Here is a 17,311-nt window from a genome sequence, read left to right as displayed (position 1 = left end):
TCGGAGATGACTTGACAGCACATAACACACACACACGCACATTTGCAGAACAGTCAAAGGGGCGATGCTGCTTTTGTCAATGTAACCTCAGGCAACAGTACCGATTCCCTTCCTGAAGGTACCCTTTAGGAAGGTACCCCCCACACATACTTTGAGAAGGGCCGTGGCTCAGAGGCAGAGCAGCTGCTTGCAGGCAGAAGCCCCCAAGTTCAGTCCCAGCATCTCCAGTAAAAAGGACTGGGTAGTTGGTCCTAAGGAAGACCTCTAAGACCCTGGACAGCCTCTGCCAGTCTACAATGAACCAGTTCTTGATTGAGCAATGGTTTAACGCTGTAGGAGGCAACTGCGCGTGTTCCAGATCCTAGAGAACTACAGACCTGCGGAGCCCAGCAGGCCACACGCTTCTTTTTATAATTCCACTGAGCTGAATGTAGCTGTGTGGTATCTAAATGCAAGTTTCTAGAGCAGAAGCGCTTGGAAAGCCCGGAGATGAGGGGCATCACTCCCCACCCCACCCCCCAAGAAATTAAGCACATTCATTTTAAGTTCAGAATGCTGATGTTGTCAAAACAAGGAGAACGGAAAGTGGGGTGGGTGGAAGTTTCTAAGGGGAAACAGGGAAGCGGACCAGAAACCAAATTTGACCAGGTCTGTCTGGCGAGCTCCACGAAACAAGTGCAGACCGTTCTGTAGCATTGTTAACTAAGATCAGGAATGGCTGCTCAAGAACACACATCTACATCCCTAGGTGTGAACTGGGTTGCCACAGATTTCCCTCCCTCCTTTATCTTTGCCTCCCCCCTCAATTATCAAAGTCTAAGCTCCCTTGCACTGTTCTTCACATCCTACTGTATCTTCCACAGCACACAATTAAATATTTTCTCACCACTCTTAACATTTCCTATTTTTAAGGCTTGCACGGCCAAAAATATATCGAGGCACCTTTTGCGCCCCTGGGCAGCTATGGCTGTTATGTTTCGTCCAAGCCAGAGACACTTGCCGGAGTTCACCCACAGCAGACACTTTCTGCTGCCCAAGCCTAACCTCCTGAGATGATTTCTTCAGGCTTTGAACACATCTCAGGCCTTCGGATTTGGAGGCACACCTTGTCCTTCTAAAGCTCTGCTTAGTTCTCCCCAAAACGGAATGGCTTGGAGTGCAGGATCAGGCTGTCAGAACCAGGCATAAGGAAGCTGCTCTTTGGATAAACCTACCCAGGTGACGCCAGATGGGACAGCAGCACACGTCACCTTGATTTAGCAATGTTCTTTTTTTTTTATTTCCAGTTTACGGTGAAAAGATGCCTTTAAATCTTCAATTAAATACTCCATAAAGAAAAAAAAAGCAAAAAAATATTTACAAATTCACGTGACCGGTAATTGAATCCTCATTCCGTTGTTGTTGTTGTTTTTCCTTTTAATTACAAGCGCAGCTCTTTTAACCATCCAGCGCGAAGTGGATCGCGCCACCGTGGCCTGTGGAAAGGAAGAGGTGGGTGGCGGGACAGGATTGGGCCGAGGAGCCAACGGAGCACTGGTGTAGGGGTCTACTCGGGAGGGAGGGAGGTCCAGGCAGCGTGTTACCCACCCCCACCGGTGACACTTGAACAGCTCCCAAGCAATGTGGGTGTTTGAAATGATTTTTTTCCGTTAAAAAATAAAAAAAAATCCATCAAGAGGTTTGTGTAATTCCAGGCGGTGATCCGAGGATGCAGGCATGGGGGTGAGGGAATAAGGAGGACAACAGTTTGTGGACACTAGAGTCCTATCCTCTCGAACCTCAAAAGATTTAATAAGTCTATATTTATATTTTATATATATATATTTATATACTCTCTCTATATTTCAGCAATAACTGGGAAGGGCAGGGGGGAGGGGTTAGCGGCTTCAGCCTCCCCCTACCCTCTTCCGGAGACATGTGTTTCGGGTGCTTTGCAACCGCAAAATTCGGGGCCCCGCTCCTTAAAATCATCCAGGTGCCCGGGGCATTGCCGGGAAGGGGGGGGGGCTGAGCGGAGCGCCCACAGCAACACCTACCTCCTTCAGCATCAATTTATTATCGTCAGACACAAACCAATACAGGCCTTTAAAACAAAACAAAAAAAAACCCAACAAAAAAAAAGGAAGGAGAAGAAGTCCTAATGGGAGCAGGTGGAGGAGGACAGCAATGCTCAGGACCTGCTTGCCCTTTCCCTCCACACTGCCCCACTGAGGGAGTCCAAGGCTCCGGGGAAGGGGGTCAAGAGCAGCCAAGCGGGCTCAGCCGGGGCCCCCCCTGGTGCCGGCGCTCAGTTGTTGTCGGAATCGTCCTCAGCTTCCCGCAGCCAAGTGTAGAAAGCTGTGACCGACTTCAATGCAACACCCTTTCCTTGCTGCTCAGCCGGGTCTTTGCTCGACTCCCACTTGTAGAAGGTGTCCTCTTTAATCACGTCCTCGTCGTACAAGGCATCGAAAAACATGCGGAGGAGATCTGGAAAGCGGAAAGGGAGAGAAGGAGTGAGGCACCCTTCCACCGACCCTTGCCTCTGGACAGAGCACATTCGTTGAAGTTATCGGCGTGTTGCCACGTGGTTTTCATGCAGTTACCACTGCCAAGTTCGATGGGCTGCTTTTGATTTTATGGGTAGTTTGATTAAACGGCCCTTTGTCCAACTCCCACAGATCTAGAGAGAGACTGGACAAGATGCCCTAAATCGAAGTGTTCATAAAAACCAAACAAAATCAATTCAAATCAGCGACGGTAGCAACACAAATACCACACGCAGCGGCAGTTTATAAAGATTGAAATGTTTAACTTTTTTTAAAAGGGCATCACCCACAGGACAAATTGACATCAAATGTCCTAGAGGATAACAGAAGAATAGGAACTGAGTGTCTAAAGCTTATCCAGGTAGGGGCCAAGCCAAAAGGGCAGCAGAAAGAGTTCCCCAAACCAGGTGCCACCACACAAAAGGCCCTGTTCCGCAAGGCCACCTGCCTTTTATCAGCAAACCGGGGCACACTCCATAGCGCCTCCGATAAAATCTTGTTTGGACAGGCTAAAGTGGGAAGTGCTGGCCCTTAACAGTCCTATCCGCCTCACCTTTCTAAGTCATTGACTTTAATAGACTTAGAAGAGTGGAACTTTGCTTTGGGTCACAACAGAAGCTACCCAAGGCCACAGGACGTTGACAGTTTTAAAGGTAAAAACTCCAGCACTCCAGGTGTGAATATCCATCTGTACCAACAAATCGAGTAGTGCCCCAAAGCAGGGGCGATGCAGCTGTGTTAACACCATCAAGGGTCTCAATACCCGATTCCCAAAAGGAGTATTTGTATTTAGCCTATGGTTCTTTAAAAAATCATCGATGCTTCTTTATATGAAGCTGTCTTCTTATACTGGGTCATTTTCTTAGTAACTCTACCGTAAGATTCTGTCTACTTCCACCAGCTCTCCGCAGCTCCAAGGCCTGAGGAAACTACTGCCTTGCCTTTTAAACTGGAGATTCAGATAGCCCCTGACCACAGTCAATTTCATGAGGAGACCCGAGACAGACATGCCGGAAGGTAAGATGACCCACAGAGGCCCACCAGCTTTCCTGCCGTCTCCTGGCAACTAGGGAGGGTTCCCCACTTACTTGCTGGCTGGTCCAGCTTCACCACGAGAGCCTGTAAAGCGTAGAGGGCCTGCAGCTCCTTATGCTCATCGCTCACGTATTTCATCAGCATCTTGGCTCGGCTCTTGATCACGGGAGTGTCCATCCGGTACGGATTCTCAACTGCAGCGGCAGGAGGAAAGGGTTGCTCAAACACACTGCACCCATCACACCCTCGATCTGCTCACTTCATTTATGTACCCTGCCTTCCTGGCCCCAATGGGGACCTCAAAGAAGGCTCGCGTCATTCTCCGTTTTTATCCTCATGACAACTCTGTGAGGAAGAGATTAGGCTGAGTGTGTGCGGCTGGCCCAAGATCACGGCAAGCTTTCGTGGCAGACTGGAGAACTGAACCTGGGTTTCCTAGGCTGACAATCTAACCTCTACACTACACTGGCTCTTAAATGGTGAGTGGCAATAGCCGGATTGCATCGGCTGCCTAGCCAAAAACTTACAGCCAGCAGCGTGTTCAAAAGACCGGTGGGTCTTTTCTCAACAACAGGGCTCAAAACAGGCCAGCTGAACTTCCCGCCGAGCCACTTCTGCACCTACACCTCTCTGCTGCCGTTTCCAGCAAGCGTCAGCCTCGCAATCCCACGCAGACCACACTGGCTCAATTCACACACGGCACTCATCTTGCCTTCTTGGCACAAAATCCTGAAGTGCCAACAGCCAGCATGGCATACCTGATAAGAGTGCATAATTTGGACAGAAAAAGATCTGCGTTCAAATCCCAGCTCAGCCACAAAGCTGTGGTAAGAATAAACTGAGCAACAGTTTGCCAGAAGCTGCTTCAAAGAAGGGCAAAAAAGCAAAATAAAGAAGAAATACGGCAGCTGGATTAGATCCACGTCAAGCTGAGCAGGCTTGATTTTATACTACTCAAAATATACGCCACCAGGTACGTGGGGATGAACTTAGCTTCTTACTATCAGCTCTGTTTAAAGTTTGTAGTAAATATGATGGTAACATACTGTGACGACAGTGTGGACCACAAATGCCAAGTCCAAAAGGAGATGCACACAGGGATACCCAGTTGGACAGGCTTTGCAACTTTCTCCCCTGCCCACTTGGTCTCCCAAGACTTCTGCTCTCTTCCTCAGCTTGCCTGGTCCTAACAAGACCATGCCTCTCACACTTTTCCCACAACATCCTTTGAAGCTCCTTCAATCACTGTCTTCCGCCAGCAAGTGAAAACTTTCCTGTTTCGTTCAGCATTCCCTCACTGACCCTCCCTTCCTGAGAGCTGCTGTAGCACAGTGGTTAAGTAGATTGGCTGCGAATCAGCATTCTACCAGTTCGAATCCCATGACTGCCATGAGCTCGGTAGGTGGCCTTGGGTAAGCCCCTCCTCTCAGCCCAGCTCCCCAGCTGTATTGGGATAATAACAACATTAACTTGTTCACCGCTCTGGGTGAGGCACTAATCTGTCGAGAGGAGTGGAATATAAGCGCGGTTGTTGTTGTTGTTATGTGTTTTGTTTCCATTGTTATTTGTCAACTGATTTTATAATACATATTTTTAAAGACTTCTTTTAAAAGTTTGCAGTGTTCGTCACCTAAGGGACTCTAAGTTGGGTGGAAGGGCAGCAGAAAAAAGACCCCCCAAATAAATAAGATTTTTAGGAAGAATAAAAACCCCAACCCCAGATTGCCTATATTGTGCAATCAACCAAAGATATCAGCACGCAAAAGATCGCAAATTCAGTCTTCAACATCTTGGGGATAGCAGGGGTTAAGAAAGACCTTTCCCCTGACTGAGAGAGGAGACAACTGTGAGCTCGGTGGGCCAATAAGACTATTTCATATGACACATCGATCATTCAACTAAATCCCTAAAAGATAACCAGAGCCCCTGTTTCCCTGCAGAGCAGGCCCCGCTCCCCCGGCACACACAGATGCTTACAGACGACAGCTGAATGGCACACGGATGTCATCAGGGCCCTGACAAACATGTTGGATGAGACCTGTTGTTCACTCAAGTTTGCCTGTTGGAAAAAGAAGATGCCAAGAATCAGCGTTTAGAAACACGCCCCAAACATGAGCAAGAATGCTTAACTCAGTTTCTAGCAAACACTGGAGATGGCAAGCGCCTTCCTAGAGCCAGTTTGATGTAGTGGTTAAGAGCGGCAGGACTCTAATCTGGAGAGCCAGGTTTGATTCCCCACTCCTCCAGTTGAAGCCAGCTGGGTGGCCTTGGGTCAGTCACAACTCTTTCAGAGCTCTCTCAGCCCCATCCACCTCGCAGGGCGTTTTGTTTTGTTGTGGGGATAACAACAACATATGGTTGTTGTGGGTTTTCCGGGCTGTATTGCCGTGGTCTTGGCATTGTAGTTTCTGACGTTTCGCCAGCAGCTGTGGCTGGCATCTTCAGAGGTGTAGCACCAAAAGACAGAGATCTCACTGTGACACTGAGAGATCTCTGTCTTTTGGTGCTACACCTCTGAAGATGCCAGCCACAGCTGCTGGCGAAACGTCAGAAACTACAATGCCAAGACCACGGCAATACAGCCCGGAAAACCCACAACAACCATCGTTCTCCGGCCGTGAAAGCCTTCGACAATACAACAACAACATACTTTGTAAACTGCTCTGAGTGGGCATTAAGTTGTCCAGAAGGGCGGTATATAAATCGAATGTTATTATGTTATTAATGTTACACATCTGGTGGAATGGCTCAGAGGTCCAAGAGTATTGGGATAAGATATCTGACTGTATTCCGACCTGGATGGACCCAGGCTAGACTGGTCTCATCAGATCTTGGAAGCTAAGCAGGGTCGGCCCTGGATAGAATTGTGATGGGACCACCAAGGAAGCCCAGGGTTGCTATGCAGAAGCAGGCAATCGCAAGTTCCTTGTCTTGAAAATCCCAGCATAAGTCAGCTGTGACTTGACAGTGCTTTACACACATGTGAGTGTACAAGTAAGATTCTGGATAAGTAGCACATGGCTCTTTTAGGGGGTTTCCATGTAAATTTAGCAGTTCCATGTAAATTTAGCAGTTCCATGTAAATTTAGAACATGGATGCTAAGTATGTTATCCGCAGTGAGAATCTTAATCGCTCAGTCTTGGAAAAAATAAAACTCTACCAGATATGGATGAATGGCTCAGAATAATATGATGTTAATTAATAAATTAACAGCTGTTAAATATCTAAGGGGGAAGAAAAGTTATAGGTAAGAAATGCTTGTAGATCAATGGAATCCACTTAAAGATGGGAACTGAATGCATAATTTGCGGTAAGGGAAGTCCCTTACTTTGTACTTAATGTAGCATAAGAGGCTTTACATTTTTTTCTTCCTAGTTTTTGGGAAATGATGATGGTAGATCTTTTTTGTAGTCTATTTGTAAATAAATACATTTTTAAAAATCTGTCCACCCCAAAACGCACAGCCTAAGAAACTCACCAGGCACAAAACAAGAGAAAATCAGGCCCCACACAGAGCCCTGTGAAGAGCAGTTCACGCTCCCACCCAGCCCCACCTCATGAACTTTAGATGACTTCGGATAGGCCACCTCTTCGCCAGCACCAACCAGAGAACATTTGTGGGTTTGAAGACTCCCCAGCTCTGATCAAACAAGCTAAGCAAAGCAGAGGAACAGGGAAACAACATGCATTCCCCAAACAGGAAATATGAGAGAGAATGGGAAGAATTCTTCAGTAGACTAAATGGCATGTTCTATAAGGCTAACAAAATTTGTGGGGGGGTATGAGCTTCTTCAGGTATCTGGTATCTGAAGAGAAGTGAGCCATGACTCATGAAAGCTCATCCCCTACCACAAATGGTGTTAGTCTTATAGGTGCTACTGGACTCTTGCTCTTTTCCACTGCTACAGACAAACTAACACGGCTGCCCATCTTGATCTAGAAGGCTGCAACTTGAGGGATGTGCCCTCTCTTACTCAGCCATGCCCATCCTGCCACACCCCTCAGGGAGACTGCGAGATGCCAGCAACGGCCTTGGTCCTCCAATCCTGTTGAGAAAGACTCCAGGCTTCCCCAATGACATGGAAGAATTCTTGCCAGTCCTTGGAACTTTAGGGCACGCCGACTGGCTTGAGAGATCAGGCAACTAATGTGTGCAGTTATCTGAAAGGATGAATTAGGCAAGGAGGGGGTGGGGGGGGTTCTTGTATCTTGCCGACCCACTCTCCCAGACAGGAGACTGTGGGACGCAGCCTCTTGAGCTCCCTGCTGTAAGAGATACGGCTGCCCACCTTGCCATACTGCTCTCCCAGCCATGGCACACTAGTGGCTGACTGGACACAGATTCGCGGCTCACCTCGATCCAGTCGTATATTCTTTGGTTATCTGCGTTCTCTTTCAATAGCTTCTCTAGTTGCTTGCACAGCTCTTCGGAGGTCAGCTCCTTGCGGCTGGGTGCGTCTGAACTGTCTCCCATTGTGTACTCCACTTTCTGGAAGGGGAGGGGGGGAGAAGAAAAGTGGTCACAGGCCGCAGGGGCTGCCAAACGATTCCCTTGCCACCGAGACCCACGATGGTCACCCACAGAACTGTGAGAAAGTACTTAGTAGGTGAAAGGAAGCCCCTGCAGGTTTCAGGGGCTGGTTAAACCCCTACCTGCTCAGTGATAAACTTGTTGATATCTTGGTCTTCCGGCAGGAACTCCTTCCAGCTAAGGCCCCCTTCTCTCCACAGCGTCCCAGCCTTCTTGTGGCTCTGCAGAGAGGAAGGAGAGTATTAGCGTCAGTTCACCTGGCACAAACAGGCCATCACCACTGGCGACCAACCGTGCATTCAGCAAGGAGTTGCCACTCACTGCCAGAATGTGTGCATTATCTAATTTAATTTATACCTCGCTTAATGGGGACCCAAAGTGGCTTACATGGTACTCTTCATTTTATGCTCGCAACAACCCTGTGAGGTAGGTAAAGAGCATTCCCGTAGGAGACACACGTTCGACAAAGGCACAGAACGCGTAACATCTCTCAAGCCCACGTCTAAAAATGCAATGGTCTTTTATGGTTTCCAAAACCAGAGACCAAGTATGGTTTCAGCCTGCAAGCAAATTAATTGCTGAGATAACTTTCATTTATTTCCTTTACTCTTCATTCATAATGGGGAGAAGCGGAGGGCCTCCCTATCAGTTCTCCTGCAGAGAAGTCCCTTGGCGGTTACCTACCCAGAGGCCTGGACGTCTGTCTGGTATCTTTACACACAATACCATCACAGCCAGCTTCTCCCGCTCTTAACTAGCTTCCTCCAGGGCTTTGGGAATGGGGTTAGGTAGATGGTTCTCTAATTTTTGTCTCGGCAAGGCACAGATGTGAAATGGCTGCCAGCTCTGTATCCACCAGACAGCCCTGGCTTCCGTGACGTGTTTCCCCTTCCCAAGCCCAAAGCCCCACTCTGCCACAGAAACTCGAGCCCGTCGCACGCTCTCAGCCCAACCTACCTCACAGGGTTGTTGTAAGGATAGAGGGAAAGAGAGCAAGCTCCTCCCCCCCTCCCCCAGGTGAAAGGCGGAGTGTGAATGAAGTCAATAAATAAAAAGTTGGTGCAGATTATGCCGTGTGAGAGAGGCAGTGGCAAGAGCAGTGGCGCAGTGGCACGGGTGCCCCCCTCCCCCCCCCAGGAGACTGACTCACAGGAAGGAAATCCACCTACCATCCCTTTGCAAAGGAGGCCCAGGATCTCCAGCAACAGAGTGGTGGCCTTGCCGATGGGCACCAAGGGCTTGGCAATCTCCCTACGAAAGCACAGAGAGGTGTGTCGCGACGGGGCCACAAAGGTGGGTGTGTTCCCCGCCCTAATGGAGGCAGGTATGGGGAAGGGACGTGGCTCAGGGGCAGAACATCTGCTTGGCACGCAGAACACCCCAGGTTCGACCCGCGGCCTCTCCAGTGAGAAGTACTGGGGAGTGAGTGATGTGAAAGACCTCTGCCTGAGATTCTGGAGAGCCGCTGCCGGTCTGAGCATCCCGTGCCGACTTTGACGGACGAAGATTCAGTATTCGGCAGTTTCGAGAGTGTTTGTATATTCAGGTGTACCTGGCCAGCTTACCTGAAAAGCTCCTCCATGACGATGCCCCCTTCCCTCAGGATGGGAGTTATGATCTCTGCCAAGTACAGCCATATGTGCGGAATATCAATCTCCATGTCCTCTCCGATCTCCAGGATTTCATGCAGCCTGTTGGAAGGGGAGGGGAGGAAAGGGGGCCATCAGAGTCTCCAAAGTGGCATGCCGAGACAGGAGAGCGTGGTTTCCTGCCTCCCCCCCAGCTTCCCCCCCCCCAACCGAACCAAGGCTCCATTACCCTTTGTAGTATTGCTCCTTGGAGAGGTTGCCTCCCTTGACCAACTGGTACAGCAGCAACCCCATGTGCTCGCGGGCAATGGTGCTCCGCTCCAGCGTGGACTCGATGCCATTCCGCACGAAGATATAGAGCTGGGAGGGGCAACCCAGTTCTTGCACGCACTGCAGCGCCTCCTGCAAAAAGGGAACGAGAGAATTCAGCAGGAGCCCTGCCGAACCAAGGCGATCCTAAACAGGCAGGATTCTGCTAGCAGGCATTCAAAGACGTGAGAATGTGACACAGGTACCCAAAGCAAGGAGACCCAAAATGGCTCTAGCATCATTAGAGGGTGCCGTACAGATTACTCTCTACTTTCCCTCTCCATCCTCAGGGTTACATGGGTGCAGGACCGCCTTGGGAGTGGGGTGGGACATTTTGGATAGCATCTGAAGACACGCTCTTGGTCCTTATGGGCCCCCAATGCGGTCTGTTAAGCACAGTGGGATGGTCTCCCACAACATGTTCAGCACTCCCCCACTAACAGAGCATCGCAGGGCCCAAAGGACAGGCTGTCTTTCGAAGAGTTTGTTCACTGTTTCCCACGAATCCCAGGAACAGTTTGAAAATGATGGGAGCGATTAAAAGGTGGCATTCTGTACTTGGCTGTGAGCATTACTAAGTTCCTTTAGAGGAAACAGCCACCGCCTGGCCAAAGCTAAGCTGGGAACGGAAGCGAGCACAGCCACAACATCCAGTGAAGGCTGAAGACTCTGGGATTTTGCAGTTTAGAAAAGAAATGACTAAGGCAGGACGTGATAAGAGATTCACAATTTTATGTGACAAGAGAAGGTGTACAGAGAACATTTTCTCCCTCTCCCGAAAGACTAGAATTTAGGGCATCAATGAGTATTTCTTTACTCTACGAAATAATAGAGTCCAGTAGCACCTTTAAGGCTAACCAACTTTATTGTAGCATAAGCTTTCGAGAACAGTTTCTTCATACCCTCCATGCATCTGACGAAGAGAGCTGTGCTCTCGAAAACTTATGCTACAACCAAGTTGGTTAGTCTTAAAGGTGCTACTGGACTCTGCTATTTTGCGACTGCAGACTAACATGGCTAACTCCTCTGGATCTTTAGTCAATGAGTGATTAAAATGTGGAATTCGCTGTCAGAGGACGCAGCAATGGCCACAGGCACAAACAGCTTTAAAAGGGGGATTATATGGATTCAGGGGGAAGGTCCGGCAGTGGCTACTAATATGGTGACTAAAGGGAACCTCCACAAACAGAGGTAGTCAATATCTGAATACCGGAGCCAGGAGACAACAGCAGGGGAAGGCCTTGGGCTCTTATGCCCACTTCCTGGTCCTCCAGAGAAACTAGTTGGCCACTAAGTGAGACAGGACGCTAGATTAGATGGACCGCTGGTCTGATCCTACAATACTCTTCTCATGTTCTAAATCACATAGGCCTACCTGAAGAAGGGAGCTGTGGCTCACGAAAGCTCACACCCTACCACAAATTTTGTCAGTCTTACAGGTGCTACTGGACTCTCGCTCTTTTCTTCTGCTACAGACAGACTAACACGGCTGCCCCATCTTGATCTAGGCCTTCCCCAGAATCACACGGATGCACAGAGCTGCTGCTGCTTCTTCAGCCATCGCTTAACAGCAACCTCCTCCTCCTCCAAAACCGGCTGAAACACTTTCCTTTCCAGGATCGCCTGCTCGACTTCTCCCGCCAAGCCCCCGGGCGCACCAACCTTCATGTCATTGATGTGGAGGTACTCCTCAATGATGGCCTTGGCTTTCTTCTCCAGCTCCTCCTCAGACAAGGCAGGCTTGGAAGGTACCTCAGGAGCCACTGGCTCACGTTTTGCTGCAGGGAGAAAGAGAAATGACGCCCCTGGCCCAGGACATGGGAAGGTATAGGAGGGCTGGCAGCTCCGCCGCCTCCTTCCCACTGCTCACCAGACTCCCTGCTCCGGTCTCGCTCCTCTGTCATGCTCGACACCTTGCGCACAGTCTCCAGCATCCCTTGCCGCTCTCGCTCCCGACTCCTGTCGTCCATCTCCTTGCTGAAGCTGCGCTTGGTGACCGGGGTCCGGTTCCTGTCTGACCGGTCGGGCCTTTCCAACCGCTCCAGGCGTTCGCCTCTGTCTGTCCGCTCGCGTTCCAAGCGGTCTCCTCGCTCGCCGCCCTTCTCAGAACGGTCGCGACTGGTGCTGCTTCTGTGCAGAGAGAGAGAGAGAGAGAGTGCATACTGCTGGAGCATAACGGCTCTACTCCAGAGTCCTTGCAGGTCGCCAGTGCTGGGCACAAGCAACCAAGATAGCCGCCCATGAAGGAAACTGGAGCGGGGAGGTGTGCGTTCTCTGGAATCTGACTTGGAGCTAAACAGGAAAGTGCCCCCAACACGACTCTTTCAGAGTGGGCGCCCTGAGCCCACTTGGTTGGGGAGGGTGGACTATAAATTTAAGTAAGTAAGTAAATAAATAAATAATGATGAAGATACGCCTTATGGTAACCCTCTGCGATCTGTTTAATCTAAGGTTCTGGCTATTCTCTGAGGTCTCTCACATCCCAAGATGCTTTCAATGAAGAAGGGGTGATGGCTCAGTGGTAGAACATCTCCTCGGCATGCAGAAGGTCCTATGGTTTGATCCCCAGCATTTCTAGTTAAAAGGATCAGGTAGGAGCCTGAGACCCTGGAGAGCTGCTGCCAGTCGGAGGAGCCGATGCCGACCTCAAACGAACACAGGTCTGACTCAGTATAAGGCAACTTCGCACGTTCAGGTTGTTCCCAAATGAGCCTAGGATCTTTTACATAAACACATGGGTGTTTCCTTGCCAATTAGCAGACCTACCCTAAAGATGCCAGTTTGGGTACGGGAAATGGGGGCGGGGGGGAGTACTACAAGTAATGAGACAAGGTCCAAAACTTCTGCCTGCTCCAGGTTTAAGCCTCCAGAACACAGTGTTGTTTTTTAAAACTCCACAAGAAGAGAAAGTGGAAAGAGACAGCAGCAAGGATATTATATGCGCAGTACTGGAAAAAGGAAGAAATCCCAGAAGTGGAAGAGTGGATTCAGAAGATTATGAATGTGGCAGAAATGGACAAAATGACACGTAAATTGAAAGGGGAAGACACTGAAGAATTTGTGAAGACTTGGGGGAAAGTTAAAAATTACCTAGAGAAAAAATGGGACCTAAGGGGAAAGTTATGGTTGTTGGAGAATTATTAAAATAAGAAGTTAAAAATATCTTTACCGGTGGACAAATGGGACTATAAAGATAAAAGTGGTAGGGGATATATGTAAACAAAGAGTAGCTGGGGGGATACAAAGCTGTTGGAAGTCAATTATGGAAAGGGAAATTAGGGGTGGGTGGGTATAGGAAATAGACAGAATTGGGGATAATGGGAAAACAAGTATGTAACGAATAATTAATGATATTGTAAAATAATGCGAAACTGTGTAAGATGTGATACCCACCAATAAAATATTATTATTAAAAAAAAGAGAGAGACAGTAAGCGAGAAACACATACAGAAATTCTCAGGGAACTGAATTCAAAGCAGCGGGGTGCGTGCACGCAGGACGGACTCGCTGCGTTGTGCTCACCTCCTCCCTGAGTTGCCTACATTTCAAATTATGCCCAGTGAAAAAAGAAACCCTCAAAACATGAAAATTAAAGCATGCAAATTCAATTAGTATGTTTCATTCCAGTGCCGGAGCAGAGAACGTTTTCCCATTTCTACAATTCCTGCATGGGGCGTGCGATGCAGGCCCGTCTCTATGGCAGAAATCCTTCCGCAAACCCACCAGCTCCTGTTTTCTTTGAGAGCTGAAGGTGCGGAATAGCAGATCAAACCCTAGCGACACCCTTCTTAAAAGACCCGAAAGGCAAGAGGATCTTCAACCTTCGGACGGTGGAGAGGAGACTGACCTTTGTACCACACGCCGGACATCCTGGCTCTCTGCAGGAGCCGACTGCTGTAAGGCTGAGAAGCGATTCAAGGTACTTGTGGCAGGTCGGTTGGAATCGGAGGCTGTGCGAAGGAAAAGATGGGGGGGGGGGTGTTAGGAGGCCGAGGGCCACTTAAGGACCACCCGAGAGAACGTGCTCTTCCCTATCCTGCCTGTGGCCTTACTTGGTTCGGCAGGCTTGGAACCTGATCCACCGCTGCTGCCTTTCCCCCAGCTCAGCCTCCCTCCGGGTGCAAAGAGCTGATTGCTGGAGTCAATGGAACCGGGCTGCAGGGAAAGGAAGGACGAATGAAAGATGGTTTAATCTTCTCAGTCACTGACTGGAGGAAGGAGGCGGCCAGTCAGCTGCGGCTCACAGAACTGTCTTAAGAACTGAGTTTACAGTATTTCAGATCCTCATGAATTCAGACTATAGCTCTGAATGACTTGATCGATCAATCACGTGAAAGGAAGGTAAAGCAGGCAAGATTAGAGGTTTTATGGTGCGGTATGAGCTAGCCCCCATTGCATTAAATACCGGAATAAAGAAAAAAAAAGTTGAAACTGGTTTTCAACAGCGAGGAGGCGAAGTTTAATGCCCTATACCTCTCCGTATTTTCCTCTGACACCTACTTGTCTCTTTGACCCTCACCATGCCACATTCAATCAGCCATCTGTCTCCAGCCCAACTCTTTCCTCCGCACCACCTCCAAGTCTCCCTGTCAAAGTGCATCCCAGATAACTATAAAAGCAGAGTTTGGAAGCAGAACTATGCAGAATCAATTTAAGCAAGTTTGTGTAATTTATTATTTTTTTTTCTTTGCACACAGGAGTTGCTCACGTCTCGATGCAACAGCAGCCAAATGCGGGGAAAGAGAAAAGTGTGCACATCCGAGCTTTCTGCTGATTCAGGCTGGCAGCCTTGTGCCAAGCTGATTCTCAACATTCATTCCTCCATCGCAACTGAAAGGAAGCAGGTCTTGAAGAAGAGCCAGCGCCCACTCCCCCCACCCCACCCAATGCAACAACACAGCACCAAAGCGCAAGCCCCTTTCCTGGACCCGACGGCTTACCTTTGTGATCTTGCTTAGCCTACTGGTGTCGATTGGCCTGTTGCCTTTACTGATAGGAACGGTGTTCCATCCATCGTCCGAGATGAGGTTCGATCGCCCACCTGCGGAGACAGCCAAGTCAAGGCCTCCCTCCTTGGCTACAGCCTCAGGAGGGTGCAAGCTGCCCGTGTGCATGCGCATGAGGGTGTGTGGGGAAGCACATGGCCATTACATGCCTAGTGAAGCAAAAAAGCACGTTGAATGCAAGAACAGACTGGCTTTACCCCACCCCACCCCCTGCCCCACCTCCACCCCGGGGTCTCACAGCCACAACAGGATGGCGGGTAAAGCAGTTGGCCACATGAGGCTAGTGGTGGCTCGGGAAAACGCTCTGCTGATGGGCCCTGCTCACCTGCGGATGATGGGCCCGGGGGCCCCCTCCTCTTGTCCTGCTTGGACATCAGCTGCTGCACTTTGATATGCTCGCGATGCTCCTCCATCTCGGCTTCCTTGTGGATCTGGTCTATGGTTTTGGGGCCCTGGTCTCCTCTCCTGGGCACCCAGCTATTCTGCAAGGGGCAGAGGGGGAAAGCAGGGAGAGATGTTACAGCAGCCAGAGGAGTCGGCGGCAGGAAGGCCTGGGAGACACCGTCTCACTCTTGTGGCAGGGGGCCTGCCTCTGGGGCTTCCTCAGAAGAGACGCTATCAGCAGCCCTTCCACCCACGTGCAAACCAATCAGGCGCGATGACCTCTGATGGCACGTGTCCCCTTTGACTTTCGGGTGCAGTGCCTATTAAACTGCAAACGGTACCCACAAGGGCACTGGCTGCAATCTGGGTAAAGCGCTTGGAAGGATGCAACAGAAGGGTATCAATAGGATGGTGTGGGGTGTGGGGTGAGTTATTGAGACAGCAAGTCTCGGCAGGAAGCAGAGCAGTGGGCCTCCTCAGCGTAAACCCTGCCAAGTCATGCTGCTGAAGCCACTTCTGTTGCGCCCCCCGCCCTTGCAATCAGGAACCCTCACAGCCCTCCTCGGAGCAAGACCCTTTTTTGACCTATGGATTCATGCGCCTGCCCCAAGGCAAAGAGGTACAAGGCTTTCGAGAGGACGGGTAACTGCCACTGGCAAAGAGACAAAGCGGCCCGTGAGCAGGGACAGAGATATGTGCATCCAACCGGACAACTGGCCTCTCTCCTGGACTGGGGTCAACATGCAGCAGCCTTCGGGACAGGAAGGGTCAAATTTTGGGAGCTGCCGTTGGTGGCTCAATCAGCTCACCGCTTATGCCGTGCACAAGCCTAGCGCCACAAGCCTGATCAGTGTCTAAGGGCGAGCAGAAGAGGAAAGCGTGGGCTGCCCGTGGTCCCATTTGGATAAGCCCAGGAGGGGGAAAGCCAGGCCTTGCACCTTACCCGGAAGTCAAGACTGGCCTGTCTCAGGGAGGGCGAGTGTCTCTCATCTAGCCCAGGGGCCACAAGGAAGTCACAGCCTGCACCTTACCCGCCTGAGGTCGATCACGTCCTGCAGCATGAAGCGGATGCGCGAGGACGTCTTCTTCTCCTTGATGATCTTCTCCATCTGGTTGAAGTACTGATCCATTCGAGGCTGCGGGAGGAGCAGAGAGGAGCAAAGTGAGAGAGGCCAAGAAGGGCTCGGGGCTTCCCAAGTTTGCCAAGCGCTGCAGGTGGACAGAAGCAACCAGGGGACATCGTGGAGGATTTCCATGAGAACTACCCTTATGGAAACGGTGGGGATGAAAGGGGACGAGCAGCCAGTGTACCCTGCTCAGGAGCAGGGATGGCGAGCTTCGTGGGGAGACGGGGGGGGGGGGGGTGGAAGACACAATTCACAGTGCTCCCAACCCCTCCCAAAGCCCTGGCCTAGATAGCCCAGGAAAGCTCAATCTCGTCAGATCTCAGAAGCTAAGCAAGGTCAGCAGTGGTCAGTAACTCAATGGGAGACCTCAAAAGAAAACCAGAGTTGCTATGCAGAGGCAGGCAAAGGCACACCACCTCTGGCAGTCTCTTGCCTTGAAAACCCCAGCAGGGGTGGTCATAAATCAGCAATGACTTGATGGCACTCTCCTCCACCACCCACCTCTCCCAATAGCTTGGTTACAAAGACTGTCCTCCCTCCAGGCTCAAGCAGAACCTCATGCTCCCAACTCCACTATGCAAAGTCTGAAGCCCTCTTCCAGCCTAGGGAGCCGTCTTCCAATGTAAGTGGCTCTTCCACTGGTGGAAAAGCCACTTAAGTGGGAGCAAGGATCCTTCGAGCATGGTCGGAGCCACCCTATCGCGTGCTAGGTAACAAGCAGGGCTGTGCTTTGTACCTTTCCCAGGTACCCCTCTGATTGGGGAACGACAAGTCAACCCAGAACTATGGGAGGAGTGCCTC

General features: G+C 50.2%; 1 protein-coding gene across 8 annotated transcripts in view; it reads right to left on the bottom strand.

Moving 5' to 3' along the window:
- Positions 1 to 1,251: 1,251 nt before the first annotated feature.
- Positions 1,252 to 17,311, bottom strand: part of EIF4G1 (eukaryotic translation initiation factor 4 gamma 1) — an 89,615-nt gene continuing 73,555 nt past the window's right edge. For all 8 annotated transcript variants that reach the window (XM_054983287.1, XM_054983291.1, XM_054983288.1 and 5 more), the window contains 15 exons: positions 16,415 to 16,519; positions 15,325 to 15,481; positions 14,934 to 15,034; positions 14,046 to 14,148; positions 13,841 to 13,943; positions 11,864 to 12,123; positions 11,656 to 11,771; positions 9,914 to 10,086; positions 9,661 to 9,786; positions 9,265 to 9,346; positions 8,218 to 8,316; positions 7,919 to 8,053; positions 5,541 to 5,622; positions 3,617 to 3,757; positions 1,252 to 2,469 (listed from right to left, as the gene is read on the bottom strand). In XM_054983287.1, the coding sequence (XP_054839262.1) occupies positions 2,288 to 2,469; positions 3,617 to 3,757; positions 5,541 to 5,622; positions 7,919 to 8,053; positions 8,218 to 8,316; positions 9,265 to 9,346; positions 9,661 to 9,786; positions 9,914 to 10,086; positions 11,656 to 11,771; positions 11,864 to 12,123; positions 13,841 to 13,943; positions 14,046 to 14,148; positions 14,934 to 15,034; positions 15,325 to 15,481; positions 16,415 to 16,519 (1,965 nt within the window). In that variant the 3' untranslated portion in view covers positions 1,252 to 2,287. The remainder of the gene's footprint in view (positions 2,470 to 3,616; positions 3,758 to 5,540; positions 5,623 to 7,918; positions 8,054 to 8,217; positions 8,317 to 9,264; positions 9,347 to 9,660; positions 9,787 to 9,913; positions 10,087 to 11,655; positions 11,772 to 11,863; positions 12,124 to 13,840; positions 13,944 to 14,045; positions 14,149 to 14,933; positions 15,035 to 15,324; positions 15,482 to 16,414; positions 16,520 to 17,311) is intronic.

Source organism: Eublepharis macularius, chromosome 6 (assembly GCF_028583425.1).
Source record: "Eublepharis macularius isolate TG4126 chromosome 6, MPM_Emac_v1.0, whole genome shotgun sequence".
Taxonomy (NCBI): Eukaryota; Metazoa; Chordata; class Lepidosauria; order Squamata; family Eublepharidae; genus Eublepharis; species Eublepharis macularius.
The sequence above is the reverse complement of the archived record's forward strand: the minus strand, read 5'-3'. Positions and strand labels throughout refer to the sequence as shown.